This window comes from Mustela putorius, unplaced genomic scaffold, assembly GCF_011764305.1.
Source record: "Mustela putorius furo isolate JIRA1106 unplaced genomic scaffold, ASM1176430v1.1 tig00003853_pilon_pilon_pilon, whole genome shotgun sequence".
NCBI lineage: Eukaryota > Metazoa > Chordata > Mammalia > Carnivora > Mustelidae > Mustela > Mustela putorius.
In genome coordinates this window covers 42,004,565-42,025,275 of record NW_025422005.1, presented here as the reverse complement: position 1 = coordinate 42,025,275, position 20,711 = coordinate 42,004,565, and the positions used below count along the sequence as shown (strand labels likewise).

The following is a 20,711-nucleotide window of genomic DNA, read 5'->3' as shown; positions in this document are numbered from 1 at the left end:
TAATGAAGAAAGAAACCTAGAGATTAGAAGCTAGATATAACATGGGGGTAGGCTGTTAAGAAACTAGGGAGTTCTCAGAACCTGTAGGGATAATAAAAGGAGGAAATTTTTAGATCAGAGTTAGATTGTTTGTTTGTTTTTTTAATTTTTTAAAAAAGATTTTTATTTATTTATTTGACAGACAGAGATAACAAGCAGGCAGAGAGGCAGGCAGAGGGAGAGGGGGAAGCAGGCTCCCTGCTGAGCAGAGAGCCCGATGCGAGGCTCGATCCCAGGACCCTGGGATCATGAACTGAGCTGAAGGCAGAGGCTTTAACCACCTGAGCCACCCAGGCGAGAGGCAGATTATGTTTATGAATAAACTGGGAATTTGGTAGGAAAGGTCAGAAAAGCTTCCAGGTAGAAGTTTAGTTGGATACAAAGCAGTTTTGTCTGTCACATCCCATTCCCTAAACCCTCCTCCTCTGTCTATCCAACATAAGAGTTTTTACTAAGTCACCTTTTTGCAGTATGCACTGAATTTTCATCAAAGAATAAGAAAGTATCTAATAAAATGTTATTGCTATTTCCTACAAGACGCTCATGTTTCTTATATGAGGCCATTTATAATATCACCCCTATTGAGATCCTATAAAAGAAATTTAATTTATAGTTAATTGCTCGGAAAAGCTTTAGATTCCCATGAGGATATGGAATAGTTTTTCCTCCTTACACAGAAAGAGAATCATGTAGCTGATTTGCAGCCCAGTCACAAAAAGAACCTGAATCATTATGGATGGTCTACATATTTACATTCTATTATTTTTCCTATAGTTTTTAATTTCTTTTCAAAATTATTTTTCCTTGATCCTGATTTTTTTTTTAAGATTTTTTTTTTTTTTTTTTTTTTTTAAAGATTTTATTTATTTATTTGACAGAGAGAGATCACAAGTAGGCAGAGAGGCAGGCAGAGAGAGAGAGAGGAGGAAACAGGCTGCCTGCTGAGCAGAGAGCCCGATGCGGGACTTGATCCCAGGACCCTGAGATCATGACCTGAGCCGAAGGCAGCGGCTTAACCCACTGAGCCACCCAGGCGCCCCTTTTTTTAAGATTTTATTTATTTATTTGACAGAGAGAAATCACAAGTAGTCGGAGAGGCAGGCAGAGAGAGAGAGAGAGGGAAGCAGGCTCCCCGCTGAGCAGAGAGCCCGATGCGGGACTCGATCCCAGGACCCTGAGATCATGACCTGAGCCGAAGGCAGCGGCTTAACCCACTGAGCCACCCAGGCACCCCTTGATCCTGATTTTTAACTTCAAATATTTTATACCCAAAGTGTTTCTACTATTAAAGTGTTTCTTATGTAATGTTTCAATTCATTTATGGAATGAGTTTTTATTAATAAATAAATAATGAAGAGTTATTATCACAACCCTCAAAAAAGTGTAATACAGAATCTGATCTAAATTCTTGCTTCTCCAGAGACCATGGGTGGTGAGAGCAATATCTTACTAAACAATGGCATTTTGTGAGGATAAGGAGTGGAAACTGGAATGAACCATAAACACTGCTTGCCTTAAAGCTTTTGCTTTTGCATATGGACTCACTGTAGGCGCCTAATCTTCATACTCCATGAGGTCAGAACAGTGCCTCATCTACCACTGTCATTCAGTATCTAGTATTATGAAGCTAATTCTGAAAGAATATATTTAGTTTATAACCTAAGATATTCTCTCTCTCTATTTATTTATTTATTTATTTATTTATTTATTTGGCAGTCAGAGACCACAAGTAGGCAGAGAGGCAGAGAGAAAAAGGGGGAAGCAGGCTCCCTGCTGAACAGAGAGCCTGATGTAGAGCTCGATCCTAGGACCCTGGGATCATGACCTGAGCTGAAGGCGGACACTTAACTGACTGAGCCATCCAGGCACCCCTCTTTTTTCTAAAAATGATTTTATTTATTGAGAGAGAAAGAGTATAAGCAGGGGGAGGGGCAAAGAGAGGGAGAAGCAGACTCCCTGCTAAGCAGGGACCCCAGTGCAGGACTCGGGCCCTGAGGGAAAGGCAGACACTTAACAGACTGAGCCACCCAACGTCCCTCTCTCTCTCTCTTGTTTAAAGACAACGTGGGGCTTGAACTCACGATCCTGAGATCAAGAGTCATATGCTTTACCAACTGAGCCAGCCAGGTACCTCTAAAGATTCTCTTATACTGTATCTTTTAAAATCTGTGTTCTTAAAAAAATTCAACTCAATTTACCATGTAGAAATGGTATTCCTGTCTAAAGAGAATTTCACTGAAAAAAGAAAAACATAGGTTTTTTTATACATACGATTCTTGCTGCAGACATGTTGCATGGCCCAAACTGCCCACAGCTGGACTCCTGGTGTGGTAAAACAGCCAAGTAATGGGAAAAATGGATTAAAGGACCTAAAATTTCAAAAGAAAAAAGTTACATACTATACTTAGTATCATTTTCTCCCCCCATACTTAGTGTCATTTTCTAAAGCAATAATTCCTGAGCTTCCATTCTAAAAATTTCATCTACTATTTTCAAACTAATATAAGTGAACTATAATATATTTTTTCTTTGTGTTAGCCATTTGAGAAAGGATAGTATTCAGATAAGTTTTGGTATAAAAGATGGAAGGTGATCAGAATAAGGTACTAACGGAGAGAAATGTTTTTTTCAAAAGTACTCTTTTGGTCTTGAAAATAAACATTTGGAGAATAGCAGACTTTGATTTGGAAACTTAGAAAAGGAGGAGTCAGTTGATAACTAACTCGTAGAATATCATGAGGGTCTAGAATTAGCCTTTCTGTTTCTCAAGGTCTTCTGCCCCAACACAGGCAGAACATTAAGTTGGGGGAATCAAAAATGTTGCCAGTACCAGCATTTATGAAGTAGAGAATAAAAGTAAGATGCAATAGTATTACTTATGTAGCAATATGGAGTATATCTGGTAATCAGTAACTTAACTATCAAGACACCTAATTGTCATAAACAGTTAGGCATCCAGTATGCAATTTAAGAAATTATTACAGTTTCACAAACTAACCTGGTGCTACTTCTTTTAATGTGTCATCTTGTCTTGGACCTCTCTGCATTAATACATTATTTCTTCTTCCTAAAATCTTCTGCCCATACTTAGTTTTCTCTCAAAACTCAGCTCATACTCTATTTCCTCTGGAAGCATTTTACCACTTCCCAGTGCATTTAAGTACTCTCATCTTTAATTTCATAGAACCCTATCCATATAACTAGCTTAAGAGTGAACTATATTTGATTCACATTTTGTTTTTCCTCAGTAGACTCTAAGGTTCTTTTTTTTCCTTTCTTTTTCTATGATTTATTTATTTTTGAGACAGAGAGAGCACGAATAGGAGGAGCAGGGGGAGAGGGAGAGAATCTCAAGCAGACTCCATGCTGGCTCTGCGCAGCTCAGACTCACAACCCTGAGCTAAACCCAACCCAACCAACTGTGCCACTCGGGCACCCCAGCTGTAAGGTTCTTGTATGTGGGCAGAATGTCTTACTTATCTTTGAATTTCAAGCACACAGAAGCACACAGAAAAAGTCCTTGGCACTTGTCTTCAATAAATGTGGAATGAAGGAAGGACTACTGAATGACATGTAGCAGAAAAAAGTAAAAACACTTTGATCTTTTAAAAAACCAGTAAAAAGATAGATGCCTGAGGGAAAATACATTATACACCTAGTAGGAATGATCTCTAAGCAAGCAAAATGACTAGGTTACTAGCTTAATACTAATTATCTTGCTAATTACCTGTATGCCACCATCTCACACTCTGGAGTTGGCCATTTCAAAATAGCTGAATGCTGCAAGACACACAAGAAAGAGCACAATATTTATTTAGCACTGCATTACTGTAATATGAGCCTCTGAAAGTTTAACTACTATGAATGTTGTTTGTATGCTTCTAAAAAATACCAAACGACCCTACCAGATCATCCAGAAGAGAATTCCTCTGGCTACGGCTCAATGTCCAAGCTTGTTCACCTCTAGATATTAAATGGGCAATGATTCCAGCTGCGAAGTAACTGACTTCCACTTCAACACTATGTAAGAGGCTACTGATGTGGTCTATAAAATCCTTCCACATTAATTCAGAATGCAATTCTTGTACTTCAGCTATATTATTCTGGAAAAAAAGAGGATATAAAAATTAAAGTATTATGAACAATAAATGGCTAACTGGCCCTTTGCATTCCAAGAAGGAACTCACTGGGCTTAATAACAGTCTTCATCTTTTGTACATATGCCAATACATGTTTAAATCATTACACTTTCTGTCCCTTTTTTATTTTTTTATTTTTATTTTTTTTTTAAAGATTTTATTTATTTATTCGACAGAGAGAGATCACAAGTAGGCAGAGAGGCAGGCAGAGAGAGAGAGAGGAGGAAGCAGGCTCCCTGCTGAGCAGAGAGCCCGACGTGGGACTCGATCCCAGGACCCTGAGATCATGACCTGAGCCGAAGGCAGCGGCTTAACCACTGAGCCACCCAGGCGCCCCAAGCTTAACTTTAGAATGTGTACAGTCTATTTTTCACCAGCATGAATAATTAATCATCACTCCTCTCTAATCTCACACATTCAAATAAGAAAAGACATTTCAGGTGGCTCAGTTGTTAAGTGTTTGCTTTCAGGTCAAGTCATGATCCTGGGGTCCTGGGATTAGGCCCTGAGTCAGTCAGGGACCCTGCTTCTTCCTCTCCCTCTGCCCCTCACCATTGCTCATGCTTTCTCTGTCTCAATGAATAAACAAAATTTTTTAAAAAGTAAAGGCATTTTACTTTTTTTTTTTTTTTGGCATTTTACTTTTGTTTTTCATATTCTTCCCTATTTGCATTTTTTACATAGCATTTTTATAGTGACAAAAGTAAGAAAAGAAAGAAAAAAAAGAAAGAAACAAAGACCCTCTGAGGACACACTTTGAACTTAAAGCCCCAGAGAAGATGATACATCACAGTGCTAAATTACAATGGACAATGAAAACAATCCATAATAAGAATAACAGCAGTAGATAGCTCTGAACCTCATACTGTGAGACAGTAACTGATAAAAAAAGTAAAACAAACAAACAAATGCCAACCCCCCAACAAAGACACCACTACTAAAACAAAAAACAAAGGAAAGAGCAAAACAGAACATCAAAAGAACGATGGCCATTCTTGGGACACCTGTCTGCCTCAACAGTAGAGCATGCAACTCTTGATGTTGGTGTTGTAAGTTCAAATTCCATGTTGGGGGTAGAGATTACTTAAAACAAAAATAAAGTTCTTAAAAAAAAAAAAAAAGAATTATGGCCATTCTTTCCTGCCATAAAGAAGTTATTAGAAAACCAGACAAACTAGAGAACTGTTTTTTGATAGTGGACAACAGGTATACAAGAATGTCTATACCTGAGAGAAAGTATTCAAATGGGGCAGTTTCCAGGATTGCTGTGCAGGTATGGGGAGCCTAAAAAGAGAATCCAGCAGTTTTTGCTGAATTGAGGAGACAGAGATCGGTGATCAAGATGGCCAAGGAAGCAAAAATGTGCAGAACAGAGTACTAGAAAAAATAAAGCTCCAGAGAGGAAGAGAGAAAGATACCTGCAGAAGAATCCCCTTAAATGCTTGGCTGAGTATGATGCAAAGTGAAGCTCCATGAGGCTAGGAAAAGAACTACCAGAAAGCAATACATGAACACATCCCCATATCACAGAGGCTTAGGACAAGTACACGTTCCCACCAGGCAGAGTGAAGACATCACATAATAGAGTATTGCATAGGAGTGGAGCTAAATTATGTATCAGTCCTTGGATAAAGTCTAATCTGAAGCCACTATAACAAAGCAAATAAATAAGCTTTGAAAGGAACAACTTGATCTGTGAGTAGCTCAACTATAAAAACAAAATCTAAAACTCTTTAAAGAAAAACAATAATATCCAGCAAAAATCAATGTAAATTCCACAATGACTGGCATCTCGCCAAAAATTATCTGGCATACAAAGACTCATGAAAATATGATCTAAAACCAAGAGAAAAACTGTTACTAAAATGGACTCAGAAATGACAGGGATAATAGAACTAGCATACAAAGACTTAAAATAGCTACTATGAATGTTATAAATATGACTCAGGATGAAAGGAAAACATAAACCTGAAGAGAGAAAATGAAGCTATACAAAGATTTAAATGTAACTTCTAGAAATAAAAAGTATTTATATATACATATACACACACACATATATATCTCTGAAATGAACAATATACCAGGTGAAATTAGCAGCAGATGAGATGTTGGAGGGAAAAAACCCCTTGTGAACTAAAAAACAGAGCTAGAGGAAACATCTAAGCAAAAGCAGATAAAGAAAAAACAACAACAAATTTTGGGAGAAAAGCCAATAGATTACTTTGTGACCTATTAGATAATAGTAAGCAATCTCACATACTTATAACTGGAATCCCAGAAAGAGAGAGGAGAGAAGGTACCAAAAAAAAAAAAAAGTGTGTGCGTATATATGCGTGTGTGTGTGTATTTAAAGATACAAGGTAAAGATATAAAGGCCAAAATTTTTCCAAATTTGATGAAAATTATAAACCCGAAAATTATAAACCCAAAAATCGAACAGAAAAAATATCCATTTTAACTCAATAATCAGCAGAAATTTAAATTTTTTTTAAGAAATGTAACTTTTGAAAGTAAAAGCAAGATTCTTTTTCATACAAACAAAACCTGAGTGAAAATTCATTGCTACCATACCTACACTAAAAGATATGTAAAGAGTAGTATAAATAAAAGACACATTTCTCATTTTTAATTCTATTTGATGGAAGATTGATGAGGACACATACTTCTGGACAAAATGAAGTAAAAAGGTGTCAGAGTTACTCTCCTATCTGAAATAACTGAAACTGTTTAAGGGCAGGAAATGATAAAAAAAAATTTTTTTTAAAGGTTTTATTTATTTATTTGACAGACAGAGAGAGATCACAAGTAGTCAGAGAAGCACGCAGAGAGAGAGGGGGAAGCAGGCTCCCTGCTGAGCAGAGAGCCCCATGCAGGGTTCGATCCCAGGACGCTGAGATCATGACTTGAGCTGAAGGCAGAGGCTTAACCTACTGAGATACCCAGGCACCCAAAGAAAGTAATTTTATAATGAGAAGGGGTCAAATGGAAGGCATAACAATTTTAACAGCTTATGAACCTAAAAACAGAGCTCCAAAATACATGAAGCAAAAATTGATATAACTGTGAGAAGAAATAGATAAATCAACAATTATAGTTGAAGATTTCAAAACTCCTATCAGCTGGAACAAGCAGTCAGAAAATCAGTAAGAATACTTGAACAATAACAACCAATTAGACTGACTGACATTTATAGGACATTATACCAAGAACAGCAAAATACATATTCTTCTCAAGTGTACATGAAACATTTACCAAAATAGAACATATTGTGGGCCATACACAGGTCTCAATAAATTCCAAAGGACTTAAATCAAGGTATGTTCTCTGCCCACAAAAAAATTGCTAGAAAAGCATTTTAAAGCTCTACAAGCTTTCTAAGTATTTAAAATAAGTTCTACTTTTCTTCTTATGGTGATGTGAACCAACTTCTGTATCTAATAATCCTATGAACCCTGAATAGAACAATCAAAAACTATGATCTGCTTAATACTTCCCTATTTCTGGGCTTTTGGGTCCTTTTACATTTTCTACTTCATAAAAAACTAAAACTATAGTGAACAGATAGGTCTTCTTTAAATGTCACCTTTCCCAATAATCCATATCTCATTTATTATCTCATACTCATGCATCTGTAAAACAAACACTAATCTATAACTTTTTTTAACTCACTCATCTATGCCTATTATCTAATTTCTTAAGAGCAGAGGTCTGCTCTAAAATAGCTTTCACCATATAGGCACTTCTCCTGTTGCAGTGATTAAACATAATAAATATTTGCTCCTTCAACATTGCCTCAAAATCTTAGGGGGCTCACTTTAATCTATATCTAATAAATTTAGGGAATGTCTAATTTGTTAAGCAGTCTTTTAAGTACTGATTATTAATTACCAAACATAGCATGTAAGGACACTTACAGGTTAGTGACATTTCAAAAAAGATTTATTTATTTATTTAGATGGTGTGTGAGTGGGATAAGGGCCAGAAGGAAAGGGAGAGAGAGAATCCCAAGCAGACTCCTTGCCAAGTGTAGAGCCAGACACGGAGCTTGATCCCAAAACCCTGAGATCATGACCTGAGCCAAAATCAAGAATCTGATGCCTAACCACCTGACGTATTCAGGTGCCCCAGTTAGTGATATTTTTTCATGAGACTTTTTTTCTGATTATAAAAGTAAAATTGCTCACAGTGAAGCGCTATACTAGACCAAACCATATATAATAAAGTATGTAACTTATATTTTTCCTTTTAATGTGGTAAAAATCCTTTTATTTTTAAAGATTTTATTTATTTATTTGACAGAGAAAGACAGAGTGAGAAAGGGAACACAAGCAGGGAGAGTGGAGAGGGAGAAGCTCTTCCTGCTCAGCAGGAAGCCCTATGCAGGGCTCAACCTGAGCCCAAGGCAGACGTGTAACAACTGAACCACCCAGGTGCCCCTAATGTGGTGAAAATCTAGTATGTATATGTTGTTTATAGACTGATTTTCTCATTTTATTATATTGTATATATTTTCTAATGTCATTAGGTGTTTACAAATAGAGAAAAATTCCCCCCCCCTTTTTTGAGATTTATTTATTTGAGAGAGAGAGTGTGCCAGGGAAGGATGGTAGAGAACACAAGGGGCAAAGGGAGAGGGAGAAAAGAAACCTAAGCAGACTCTGTGCTGAGCATGGAAATCCACGTGAGGTTCAATCTTGCAACCCTGAGATCATAACCTGAGTGGAAACCAAGAAATCAAGAGTCAGTCACTTAACCAGCCGTGCCACCCACACACCCTGAGAAGCATTTTTCAACGTACTACCTCAGAAGGAAAATAACTGATTACAGCTTGGAATTTAGCAGGAAATGTTTATATGTTTTTATCTTACCAAAAGTCCTAGGACTTTCTGTTGAATGGATGACTCAGTTGGGAAAGACTGTAAAAAGAAAGAGAAACCTATAACTACCTAAATAACTAAATATAATAAATGAATACTTAAAATCAATCAATGTCAAAACTATAGGCTAAATTCCCATTCTAACCTCTAGAACCCGCATGAAGAGTTCTAACCCTTGGTTTTCAATAAAATGTCTGCAAGTGGTTGGAGATTCATCTGTGAGGTTCCAAAGTGCACTCAAAGTAAACTTCAAAGTAGTGTCCACTGAATTTTGATTGGTTTTTTGCTTCACTATTTGAAGAAGTTGCTGAAAGAAATAGAATGAATTTCTCATCACAAACTGTTATTATAATTAGTCGTGGTAATCACAAGTCATGAAGATTGGTCTCATGGCTTAAAACATTTCCTATAAAAGTTTTTAAAAGTACAACAAACATCTTCTTTGGTCAGGCTTTTTCCTTCAACAAAAAAAAGTATAGGATCTTCAAAAATACTTTATTATTCTGATGATACCTATAATCTAGTACCCTGTAAATAAAATAAAAAGCAAACCATTTAGAGCTGAGGAAAACTATCTTACCCAATTAGTCACAACATATATTCATTTAGATCCTGGACAAAAAAAGTAGAGGTGGAGAAAGGGAAAGGAATCTACATTTATTAAGTATCAGCAAATTATATCCTATATTATAGTACTGTTACGTTCATTTTTCAGCAGAGGAAATGTAGACTGAGAAATATTAAGTAATTTGATCATAGTCAACTTAGTAAGAGAAAATAAGAATTGGAAGACCTAATTCTATTGAATTCCAAGTCTTCCTTAAGGAAAAAAAAAGAACAAACAAATTACATACAATAGTAAGAGAATCAAAGTCTATATTGGAATTGAATAAGATAATAGCTTTGAAATTCCATTTGTAAATTATTTCTGTCATAGCCATAACCCAAGAAATTTAAGTCTGAAAGATAAATATTTTGAAACCTAGATAAGGCATCCATAATTCCATTTTTTGATTATAGTTTTGGGGGTAAAGTTACACGCAGATCAGGAAAAAAATTTTTTAGAAATAAAAACACCTCAGGGGAATTAATAATCATTAAGTGGCTAAGAACGTGGCACTAGAATCTGCATCTGTGTAACCTTGTTTGGCAATTTATTCCTTTGTTTCCTCATCTGTAAACTGTGGGTGATAATCAAGAGATTAAATAAAGGCTAGTGATAATCACTACTACCACTACTACTGCTACTAATTCCTGCTAAACTAAGTTTCATTTTCCCCTAAAGCATATAAGTGAATTACTTCCTTAAAATCTTTGAATATATCTCCCACCAAAACTACTGAAACACATGTATAACAATGAAAAGCCATATTTAAAACTAAAGTGTCATCCCTGAAAATAGTAAAAAGTAAATAAAATCAGCATCCTTTCTTATCTAACATGTATTTATTTTGTGCAAAGCACTTAGCATATATTACTTCAAATAAATTTTTTTTTTTCAAAGTAAGCTCCATGCCCAATGTGGGGCTTGAACTCATGACCTGAGATCAAGCGTTGCATGCTCTACCAACTGAGCCAGCCAGGTGCCTCCCCTTCAATTAATCTTATTTTCCTTTTCATTTAATCTTCATAGTAACTGTACAAAGTAGCTCATAACCTCTAAGTAAATTTATGTGATGGCCCAAGCTAGTTAACTGCCAGAACTGGGAATAAACCCAGATGTGTCAGTTCCAGAATTCCTACTCTATTATACCATCACAGCTTTCTCCTTTCTTTATATTACTCTTTTCATTCCTATTGCTATTATTATATGTATTAGACTGTATTACAACCACATCCACATAGCTATTTTCTCTAGTACTTCTTATGGACAGAAATTATAGATATAATTCAATGTGAATCCCTAACATCTAGCAAGGAGCTAGCTACATATATTTATCAAAGGAATGACTTTCTCATTACATACATAATACGTAAATCACAGAAAAAGGGAGTCTTTTGGGGTACCTGGCTGGCTCAGTCGGTGGCAAGTGTGACTTTTGATCTCAGGGTTGTGGGTTGTGGGTTCGAGCCCCATGCTGGGTGTAGAGATTACTTAAAAATAAAATCTTAAAAAGAAAAAAAAAGGAGAGTCTTTCATTTGACTTTTCCATCTACCATTATTGTTTAAACACCTCAAGCCAGGATTGTAGCAAGAAAAGGAAAAAGAGTAGACTTTTCCTCCAGTCCTCCTAGGACACTGTTTATATTTACTCTCTTTAAAGATTTTTTTTTTTTTTTTTTTTTTTTAAAGATTTTATTTATTTATTTGACAGAGAGAAATCACAAGTAGGCAGAGAGGCAGGCAGAGAGAGAGAGGAGGAAGCAGGCTCCCTGCTGAGCAGAGAGCCCGATGCGGGACTCGATCCCAGGACCCTGAGATCATGACCTGAGCCGAAGGCAGCGGCTTAACCACTGAGCCACCCAGGCGCCCTCTCTTTAAAGATTTTTAACTTTTTGCTGTTCATTGTATCATCTCCTTAACTGAGAAATCAAAATCATTTGTCTGTTATTTAAATTATCTTTTCCCTCAAAGCATCTAGCACAATTTCATGCCTACAACGGTCTCTACATTTTCTTCATAAATAACAAAATAACAGAATTTTAGGTCTAGATACTATCTTAAGGTTTATTTAGGCTCCAATGATTCACAAAATTTGTCTAAGTTCACAAACTGAGTTTACAGTTAGATCCTAGGTCATCTGACTCCTAGTTCAGGGCTCTTTCCATATCTGTTGAGGAATAAAGCTGCTTCTATAAAAATAAATGAATATATCCAGGTAGAAGTAACAAAAATAATGTTTTGAAATACACAACACTGCCTGAAAATGAAGACTATCTAGTGGTTTGCACAGAGGAGATAATAGACTTACCCTGACAATGAAGAGCTCAGCACCAAGCTGCGCAGTTTGTTCTGTTGAAAGCTGCAAACAAGCAGAAGACAAAGTAATTAAGTCCCAAAACTCACTAGTGTGAGTTTAATATAACTCACGGCAACAGGCTCCAAAGGTCAGACTAAAATCTCTGATCAACATGGAATTCTGCAATACTGAATGTAGCCTGAAAAAACAGGCTGGCAAAGAGGCTTACTAACTTTTCTGGCACATAGGTTTTGGAGAAAATAGTAACTGCAATGGGAGACAGCTTCCTACAGAAAACTGTTCAATTATGGGAGTTCAGATACCTTGGCAGCCAGGATGGAAATGATAGCAACAGCCATTCTTTGCATGTTTTGATCCTCATGGTTGCACAGCCACTGCATGACAAGCTTGGCTGCTTCAAACCTGAAAACACACAAAGGGTTTTCCATGAATGAATCTTGGAGATGGAGGCAGTTTCAGAGTTCTAGCTGGGAAATGATGCTACAATTTAGGTAGGTGAGAAAGAATGGGAAAATTCCTCTTAACTGATAACAGAATAATTATACTTGAGTGTTTTGGAAATGGTGCCTAGCTGTTAATTCTTTTTTTTTTTTTTTTTTAAATTTTTTTCTAGCTGTTAATTCTAACAACACTTTGTAAAGAAACAAGAGTTTGGGAAATATGACCAAAACCATCTGATATTTATCTTCTAGAATTATAACATATATCTAACCTATAGTAATTTCTACACTGTACTATTTTCTGGGTCCTTACAGCATCTAGCACAACAGAAATATTCATTTATTCATTCACAAGCATTTACTGAGCCCCTGGTTTGTGCCAGATACTGTTCCTGGTGCTGGAGACAGAGTAGTAAACAAAATAGAAAAATATTTCTACTCTCATAGTGCTTACACTGTAGTGTGGAAGATAGATGATAAATAGGTAAGTAAAATATGTGACATGTGCTGTAGAGGAAAAAAAATTAAGCAGGTAAAGAGAGGATATGAAATGTTGAATTTAGGTAAGGCTATTAGGAAAGGCCTCACTGAAAACTTTTGAGGAAGTAAGAAAGCTGGCTGTGTGGTTATCTAGGGGAAAAGCATCCTAGGCAGAGGGAAGGAGACACGACGACCTTGCATTGGGAATATGCCTGGAGGTTTTGAGAAATACCATGGAAGCCAGTGAGAGCTAGAGCAGTGAGAACAAGAGTAGTACTGAGACAAGAGGTCAGAGGTAACAGGAGTGCCATATCATAAGGTCTTTGTAAAGAATTAGCTTTTACTCCAGAGTGAGACAGGAAGCCACAGAAAGATTCTAAGGAGAGATATGACATGAACTGACTTATGTTTTTAAATAGGATTATTCTATTAGCTGACTTTAAAATAAACTTCAACAGGCAAATAAAGAAGCAAAGAGCAGTTCAGAGGCTACCATAATAATTTTGGAGAGAAATCACTTTTAGTCTAGTCCAAGAGATAGAAATGAAAGTGATGAGAAATGGCTGAATTCATGATATATTTGGAAAATAGCTGGATTTGTCAAAGGACTTGAATGTGGGGTGTGACATAAGGAGAGAAATCAGGATGACACTAAGGAATATACCTATAATTTCTCCTTTCAAGACCTGGCTCAAATGTCACTTGTGCTGAGAAGTTTTCCTTGACACGTTTATCACTGCTTTATCACTGCTCCTTAGCATCTGTTTGTAATTCTATCAGAGTTGTAACAAACAACCATTTGTTTATAACTCTGTCAGAGTGATTATCTGCAGCTTCACATGAATCCTCCATTGGCCCATTATTAGTTCCTTGAGGTAAAGGACTGTAAACTATTCAGCCCTTTATACCAAGAACCCAATACAGAGCTTCACACATGGATGTTTAATAATGTTGTCTGAATTATATAGATAAAATTACTCCTCTGCGAATTCCTTCAAATTTACTATTACCTCCTTTCTATTCCCAAGGCCGTCTTGGATTCTTTTACAGTAGATTTCTAATGGGCCATTATACCTCCACTGTTTTCCCTTCAATTTGTGCCTTAATATTGGTAATACATAAATCTGTCAGAGAACTTAGGTATGATGTAATTCCTGTACTCACAATATTTCTGGACTCTAACAATGGGCCCGAACTTTCAAATCTTTTTTCCTGCCTACCCAATGCTTATTGCAAAATGGACTGCTCATTAGTCCTCCAACATGCCCAGAATTATGATTAAGATAGCCTTATAGTTAAGAGCACAGATTCTGATGCTTCTTGTATTTTGGGGTTTAAATTCTAGTTCTGCCTAATGTTACTGATAATAATAAAATATATTATTTTATCACATGAAGCAATGCAGGAAAGTTGTTAAGAAAATCACACATTCTGGAGTCAGCCCGGTTTCAAATATTACTTCTACCACTTACTAACTTTGGGAACCTGGGGCAATTTCCTTAATCTTTCTGAACTTCAATTTTCTCATCTGTAAAATAATAAGATCTATTCAATAGGATTGTTGTGAGGATTAAATAAGATTACACATAAAACTTAAGACTTAGTACAGAACTTAGCACACACCAAGCTTTTGATAAAGGTTATTTTTTCTAATATTATTACTAACTTCCTCTGTACCTGTATTTGTGCAGTTCCCATGACATAAAACAATCAATCCAACCATCTCTCATCTTCAAAGCAATATAGCATGGATGTAAAAAGTAGAGGTTCTGGAGTCATTCTGGATTTAAATCTAAATTCTGCTACTTGCTATCTTATCACCTTGAGAAAATTACTAAACCTCTCTGTGGCTCTGTTTCTTCATCTATAAAATGAAAATTATAAGAATAACAATTTCACAGGACTTTTTTATGGGCTGAATAAGCATATGTAAAACACTCAGCACAGTGCTTGGCAACAGAAGTGATTTATACAGGTTAGTCATTATCTTTTTATCTCAAATGCCATCAATTATCTTTATTATCTCAAATGCCATCACTAACATGAAATCTTTAATGATCACCAATCAGATGAAATCTTTCCCTCCTCGTTGGGGGGCCCAATGCATTCTGTCATCTTCTTCTATGAAAAATTCTGTCTTCTGTCATACTCATTTTTCATTCATTCATCCATCAAACATCCACTTAAGCACTAGAGACAAAGAGATTAACCAATCACAGTCTCTGACCATAAAGAAGCTCAAATCTAGCAGTGTATTGGCTAGATCAGAGGTAAGTAAACGATAGCCTACATATAGTGATTTTATAGCCGTGGGTCCAGCTGGTTATTTTCGGAAGTTTTATTGGAACATAGTAAAACCATTTGTTTATGTATCATCTTCAACTGCTTTAGGAAGTACAATGGCAGAGTTAAGTAGCTGCAACAGAGACCCTATGGCTAATGAGCCCAAAATATTATTGGCTAGCCCTTTAAAAGAGGTTTCTCAACCCCAGGGTTAGTTGACAATTTTCTTTAGGAAAGTGATTATGTTTTTAAGAAAAAAAAAAGGAAAGTGACTATGTCTTTCCTACATATGACTTCATGTAATCAGTACAGATGCTCAGTATTTATAAAATAAAAATTAGTAACCTACATGAGATATATGTAGTTATAGGTTTGTCCAAACGATTTGAAATAGTAAATGGAACATCTCATTCCTCAGCTGTGCCAGTACTTTACACAAATAAATCACAGTAAAATTGCTGCTTGAGAAATATACTTCTCATTAAATCATAAGTATATTTTCTTTTTCAATACCATCTTTAAAAATTGTATTTAAAATAGATGACAAAAAATCCTTTTTAGCTCTCAAATCTCATCTTAGAAAACAAGGGAAAACACTTTTTAAGTTACTTGAATCCAGCTATATAACCTCCCTTAACCTCTATTTAAAAAGTTTCTTCTTTAATTCAGTATCAAATAATAATAAGAGGTATGATACAGAGAAAAGATCATGACCTAAAACTAGAAGACTTGAGTCTTTCTAGCCTTGCAGTTACTAGACACAAAATCATGGGCAAGACACTGAGTCCATATGCCTCAGTTTCTTCAGCCTAAAATATTGTATGAATATTCTAAAAACCATAATATAAATTTTTAAGCAAAGGACTATGAAAACAGAGGCCAATCTGCTAACAGGAATGTCAAAGTACCAAATCAGAGAAAGTAGAGTTAGCATTCTATAGGATAATGCAGAATCCCATTCACTTATTAACTATACACGAAGGATATGCCAACTGGCAAGAAATGGCCCAAGACAGAGTTCTAAAATTCCGTTTTGGCCCATTTTAAGTTCTAGGGCTAACACTTGCCTGTTGAATGGAACATCTTGAAGGATCCGGTCACTGCAAAGTGAAAGGAGGCAATTCTTCTGTAACTAAAGAACCAAAGGGAGAAAGAAATTCCTGAATAAAATATTGCTTTCTTATTTTTTAACTAGGTGTAGCCTCTATAAAAAAAGGAAGATCACTGATGAAACACCAATGATTTCTTACAACTTTTGTTCTGCCTCCCTGCTTTTGAAAGACTGACTTCCAAAGAACCCATGTGAGTTTACTTGTGCATATTCTTTGTCTTTTCCATGAGACAAGGTAGGATAATAAATAGAATTAATATCAGCTAATCCCCCTTCCTTCTGGTGGACTTTGGGTGGATTCTGCTTTGTCCTCTAACTACCTGGCTTCCAGAAGCCATAAAAACCAAAGCCTAGGGGTGCCTGGGTGGCCCAGTTGGTTAAGTGGCCAGCTCTTGATTTCAGCTCAGGTCAAAATCTCAGGGTCCAGGGACTGAGCCCCACAATGGGCTTGTCAGTGGGGAGTCTGCTTGAGGATTCTCTCCTTCTCCCTCTGTTCCTCCCCATGTTTGCACGCATGTGTGCTCATTCTCTAAAATAAATAAATAAATCTGGAAAAAAACAAAAACCAAAAAACCAGAGCTTAAAGCTTATCCAATTTGGTAACTGCCCTCAATGAGGCTTTACTGATCCAATCACCTATCTGGATTGCCATTTTTTTAAAGATTTTATTTATTTGAAAGAGAGAGAGAAAGCATAAGCAGGGGGAGGGACAGAGGGAGAAGAGGCTCCCGGCTGAGCAGGGAGCCCGATGCAGGGCTGATCCCTGGACTCCAGGATCATGACCTGAGCTGAAAGCACATAGATGCTCAACTGACTGAGCCATCCCGGCACCCCTGGATTGACATTTTTACTTGATTTTTGGATTATGAGTATTTTTTACTAAGTTGCCAACTAGCTGCTACATTTTAAGAATGAAAAATATAATTTTTATATTTTCAGTTTTCATCCTGACAATAGGTAGGTTATATACATACCATATGGCTCGAAGTAGAAAACCCATGTCTTACTCATTTCTGTATGCGAGTACTTGATAGTGCCTGGCCCAGAATAGATGTGTTATGGGATATTTGCTGAAATTATCCAAAGTCAGGATTGAGGTGGAAGATGAGTTTTTTATGGTTTGTACTATTTCCCTCAATATTTGGATTTAAATACTTTCAGGCAGGGAATCTACTCTTTAGTTTTCTACTTCTCTGCTTTCCTATACTCAGTCATACCATAAATTTATTACTTTGCAGGCTGCAAAGGCATTTGAATTTCCAGATCTGGTCTACTAAATTGAACTCTATGGAGGTAGGAGATGGGTGGGGAACACTAAAAGGACTATTTGAATAGGAATTCCCACACGCTTACCTGCTGGTGATTGGGAAAATGTTCCATGGCTTTGAGCAGCAAATGAGTCACATCAGCCAGGAGTCGAACAGGCATTCCTGCAGCAAGATCCTGCTTAGTTAAGTTAAACACACAGGCGCTTGCTGCAAGTTGTACTGGCAAATTCATAGGGTGGTTTCTCATCCCAGTAACCACAAGCTAGAAAAAAAATTAGTTCTCTTTATTCACGCTATTAATATAAGCCCTCTTAACATAGCAACATTACTTTGTTGATCTCTAACAATTTCTAAGCAGGCTTAAATTATCTTTTTTATCCTCATGTGCAAAGAGCCTAGGGCATAGCAATCACTTATCAACACATAGTTCTCACCTACCTGGTCCAGGAAGGTATCAAGTTGTTCATGTCCAGGAATTTTTCCGTAGGGCTAATGAATCTTTTCTATTCACGTAACTCATCCAGACCTAGTACAGTGACTCTTATATTCTAAGCACTAAATAAATTCTTACTGAGTTTAGAGTAAACCAGAGGCAAACTTTTCACTTTCAAATTCCGACATTCAGTTTCTTACGAACACTGCTAAAGTCATAGTACAATAAAATCCATTTGCTTCCCTCTGGCCTACGTAACTATTTCTAATCTTTTCCTCTCTCCTCAATCCCCAACAAATCCTCCCAATCCTCACTATCAGCTAAAGAACCTTGCTTCCAATTATACGGAGAAAAAGGAAACATTCAGAAAAGAATTTCAGACTCTCACTACCACGTGTATCCCCCTTGCCAGGACATAAACATGCACATGCTGTTTTCCTATTACCATAAATGATCTTTTTGGGTTCTTCTCTGAAGGTAATCCCTCCACTTACTTTTGCTTTTTGTCTACTCAAGGACATTGCTTCAGCTGTTCTTCTATTTCCTATATCAAGTTTTTATTCTGTACTGGATCATTCATATCAGCATATAAAAAGCTGGTTTTTTTCTCCCATCTTAAAAAAGAAAAAAAAAAAAGTTCCTGGGGCGCCCAAGTGGCTCAGTGGGTTAAAGCCTCTGCTCTCAGCTCAGGTCATGATCCTGGAATCCTGGGATCGAGCCCCACATCGGGCTCTCTGCTTGGCAGGAAACCTGCTTCCTCCTCCCTCCTCTGCCTGCCTCTCCACCTACTTGTGATCTCTGTCCGTCAAAAATAAATAAATAAATAAATAAATAAAAATAAATTTAAAAAATAGTTCCTCAGCCAACTACCATCTTTTTCCTTTGCTCTCCTTTAGAACTGAATCCCTTAAAAGAATTTTCTATATTCATTTCTCTCTGTACCATTCTCTGAATGAATGAATGAGTAAATATTTCAGATCAGGACTCGAGGTTCTTTGCTGCTCAGGTTCACAGTAACCAAAACCAAAACGGATAATTCATATACCAAGTGCCAATATCCTCTGGTATATATGGAGGGGTGGCTGTGTTGGGGGTAACATCTCAGGGACTGAAATGTTATTGGTTCCTATCCAAGCGTACCCTATTCTGAAAATTTAAGATAATGGGGTGGTTAGGTCATTTCTCTCTGCTACTAACTTACTGTTACTTAACCTCATAGATCTGTAGTTACACAATCTGTAATACTGTTGTACCCACTAAATGAGGCATCAAATATAATACAGTCCTACACTCACTGATTTCAAATATGTATTAGGATTATCTTGGGGATTCTTTTTTTTTTTTTTAAGATTTTATTTATTTATTTGACAGAGAGAGATCACAAGTAGGCAGAGAGGCAGGCAGAGAGAGAGAGAGGAGGAAGCAGGCTCCCTGCTGAGCAGAGAGCCCGACGTGGGACTCGATCCCAGGACCCTGAGATCATGACCCGAGCCAAAGGCAGCGGCTTAACCCACTGAGCCACCCAGGCACCCCTAAAATGCAGATTCTTGTACCTCATCCAGCCCTATTGAATCTAAATTTCCTAGAGTGGGCTTCACAAATATGCTTTTAAAAATAATATTCCAGACTTCTGGTGGACAAAGGACACAATCTGATAAACATGGCCCTAAACAATCAACAAAAATTAAGAATCTTCCTTTCTTGCCCTTCAAAAGCTGTCTTGATTAAAAGATTTTAATTGGGAAATATCATGAATTAATTATGAAAGCACAGGTGCTTAAAAGTGCATGGGAAGGTGCCTTATGGAATACCAATATTATATATCTTTAAAAAGTCTATACGGAAGCAATACAATGCAGTGTTGTGATTCCAGTCATATACTTTCATTTTCTACTGCAGATGGTGAAAAAAATATCACAGTGGTCACTGGTTTTAGGTAGTTAAATATGAAGTAGAAGGTATTTAACTTCAATAACACTATGCAACTATCTTCTCTCTCATTTATGGCTAACAACTGAAATCATATATCATCAAACCCATTACAAAAAAAAAAAAAAATCAAAGACTAAATGCAAATTTTCACTGATTTTCTTCACAAAGCCATCATCTGTATCCAGGAAGATAATTTTAAAGTTTTCATATCCAGTTTCTTATTCTTACCTTTAAAATTTCTGGCTTTGTTTTTTCCATCACATGAGTCAGGCTAAAAAGGTGAAATAGAGCTTCCCGGACAAAGAATGCCCGTTCGCTGTACCGCTTCAATGCTTCTGCAATCTGAGTTTCATTGGCTTCTCCAGACACCTTTGAACATAGCCATAAGATTAGCTTTTAGGATTTCTTCAACCCTCTAACTTTCTCTAGCCAAACATCATTTGTATAGATGGAATCTGGTATAGCCATGTAAGTCTTGAAACAAATGCGAATGATTACTTTCCAACCCACTCAGAAGAGTCATCTTATGAAGGTGTACATATGCTAAAGAGATATACGTTAGATAGGCTTAGACCCTATGATAAGCCTATGGGTAACATTCTCTAAGCTGCACCTAAAGTAAATCTTAAGTAAATCTGTCTCTTAAGATAATTCCTTAATTTCCCTTAACTCATGTTAAAGCTACACTGGTCTTTTTCCCCTGATCCTTCAATCACCCAAGCTCTTTCCCAGCAAAAGGCCATTATATATATATAACTTGCTTATTGAAATCTTTCTTTCTTCGACTA

The 20,711-nt window shown here is 36.6% G+C and overlaps 1 protein-coding gene across 2 annotated transcripts in view; it reads right to left on the bottom strand.

Annotated features, from left to right (window-relative positions):
- The window catches only part of ZYG11B (zyg-11 family member B, cell cycle regulator), an 86,766-nt gene that overhangs the window by 21,568 nt on the left and 44,487 nt on the right, over positions 1 to 20,711 (bottom strand). Inside the window, exons 4-13 of one of the 2 annotated variants that reach the window (XM_004774445.3) lie at positions 20,152 to 20,292; positions 17,644 to 17,820; positions 16,247 to 16,311; positions 12,279 to 12,378; positions 11,968 to 12,018; positions 9,201 to 9,362; positions 9,047 to 9,094; positions 3,945 to 4,142; positions 3,767 to 3,819; positions 2,311 to 2,408 (exon numbers count right to left, since the gene is read on the bottom strand). In XM_004774445.3, coding sequence (XP_004774502.1) covers positions 2,311 to 2,408; positions 3,767 to 3,819; positions 3,945 to 4,142; positions 9,047 to 9,094; positions 9,201 to 9,362; positions 11,968 to 12,018; positions 12,279 to 12,378; positions 16,247 to 16,311; positions 17,644 to 17,820; positions 20,152 to 20,292 — 1,093 coding nt within the window. The remainder of the gene's footprint in view (positions 1 to 2,310; positions 2,409 to 3,766; positions 3,820 to 3,944; positions 4,143 to 9,046; positions 9,095 to 9,200; positions 9,363 to 11,967; positions 12,019 to 12,278; positions 12,379 to 16,246; positions 16,312 to 17,643; positions 17,821 to 20,151; positions 20,293 to 20,711) is intronic. The other variant, XM_045064530.1, reaches the window with a different exon arrangement.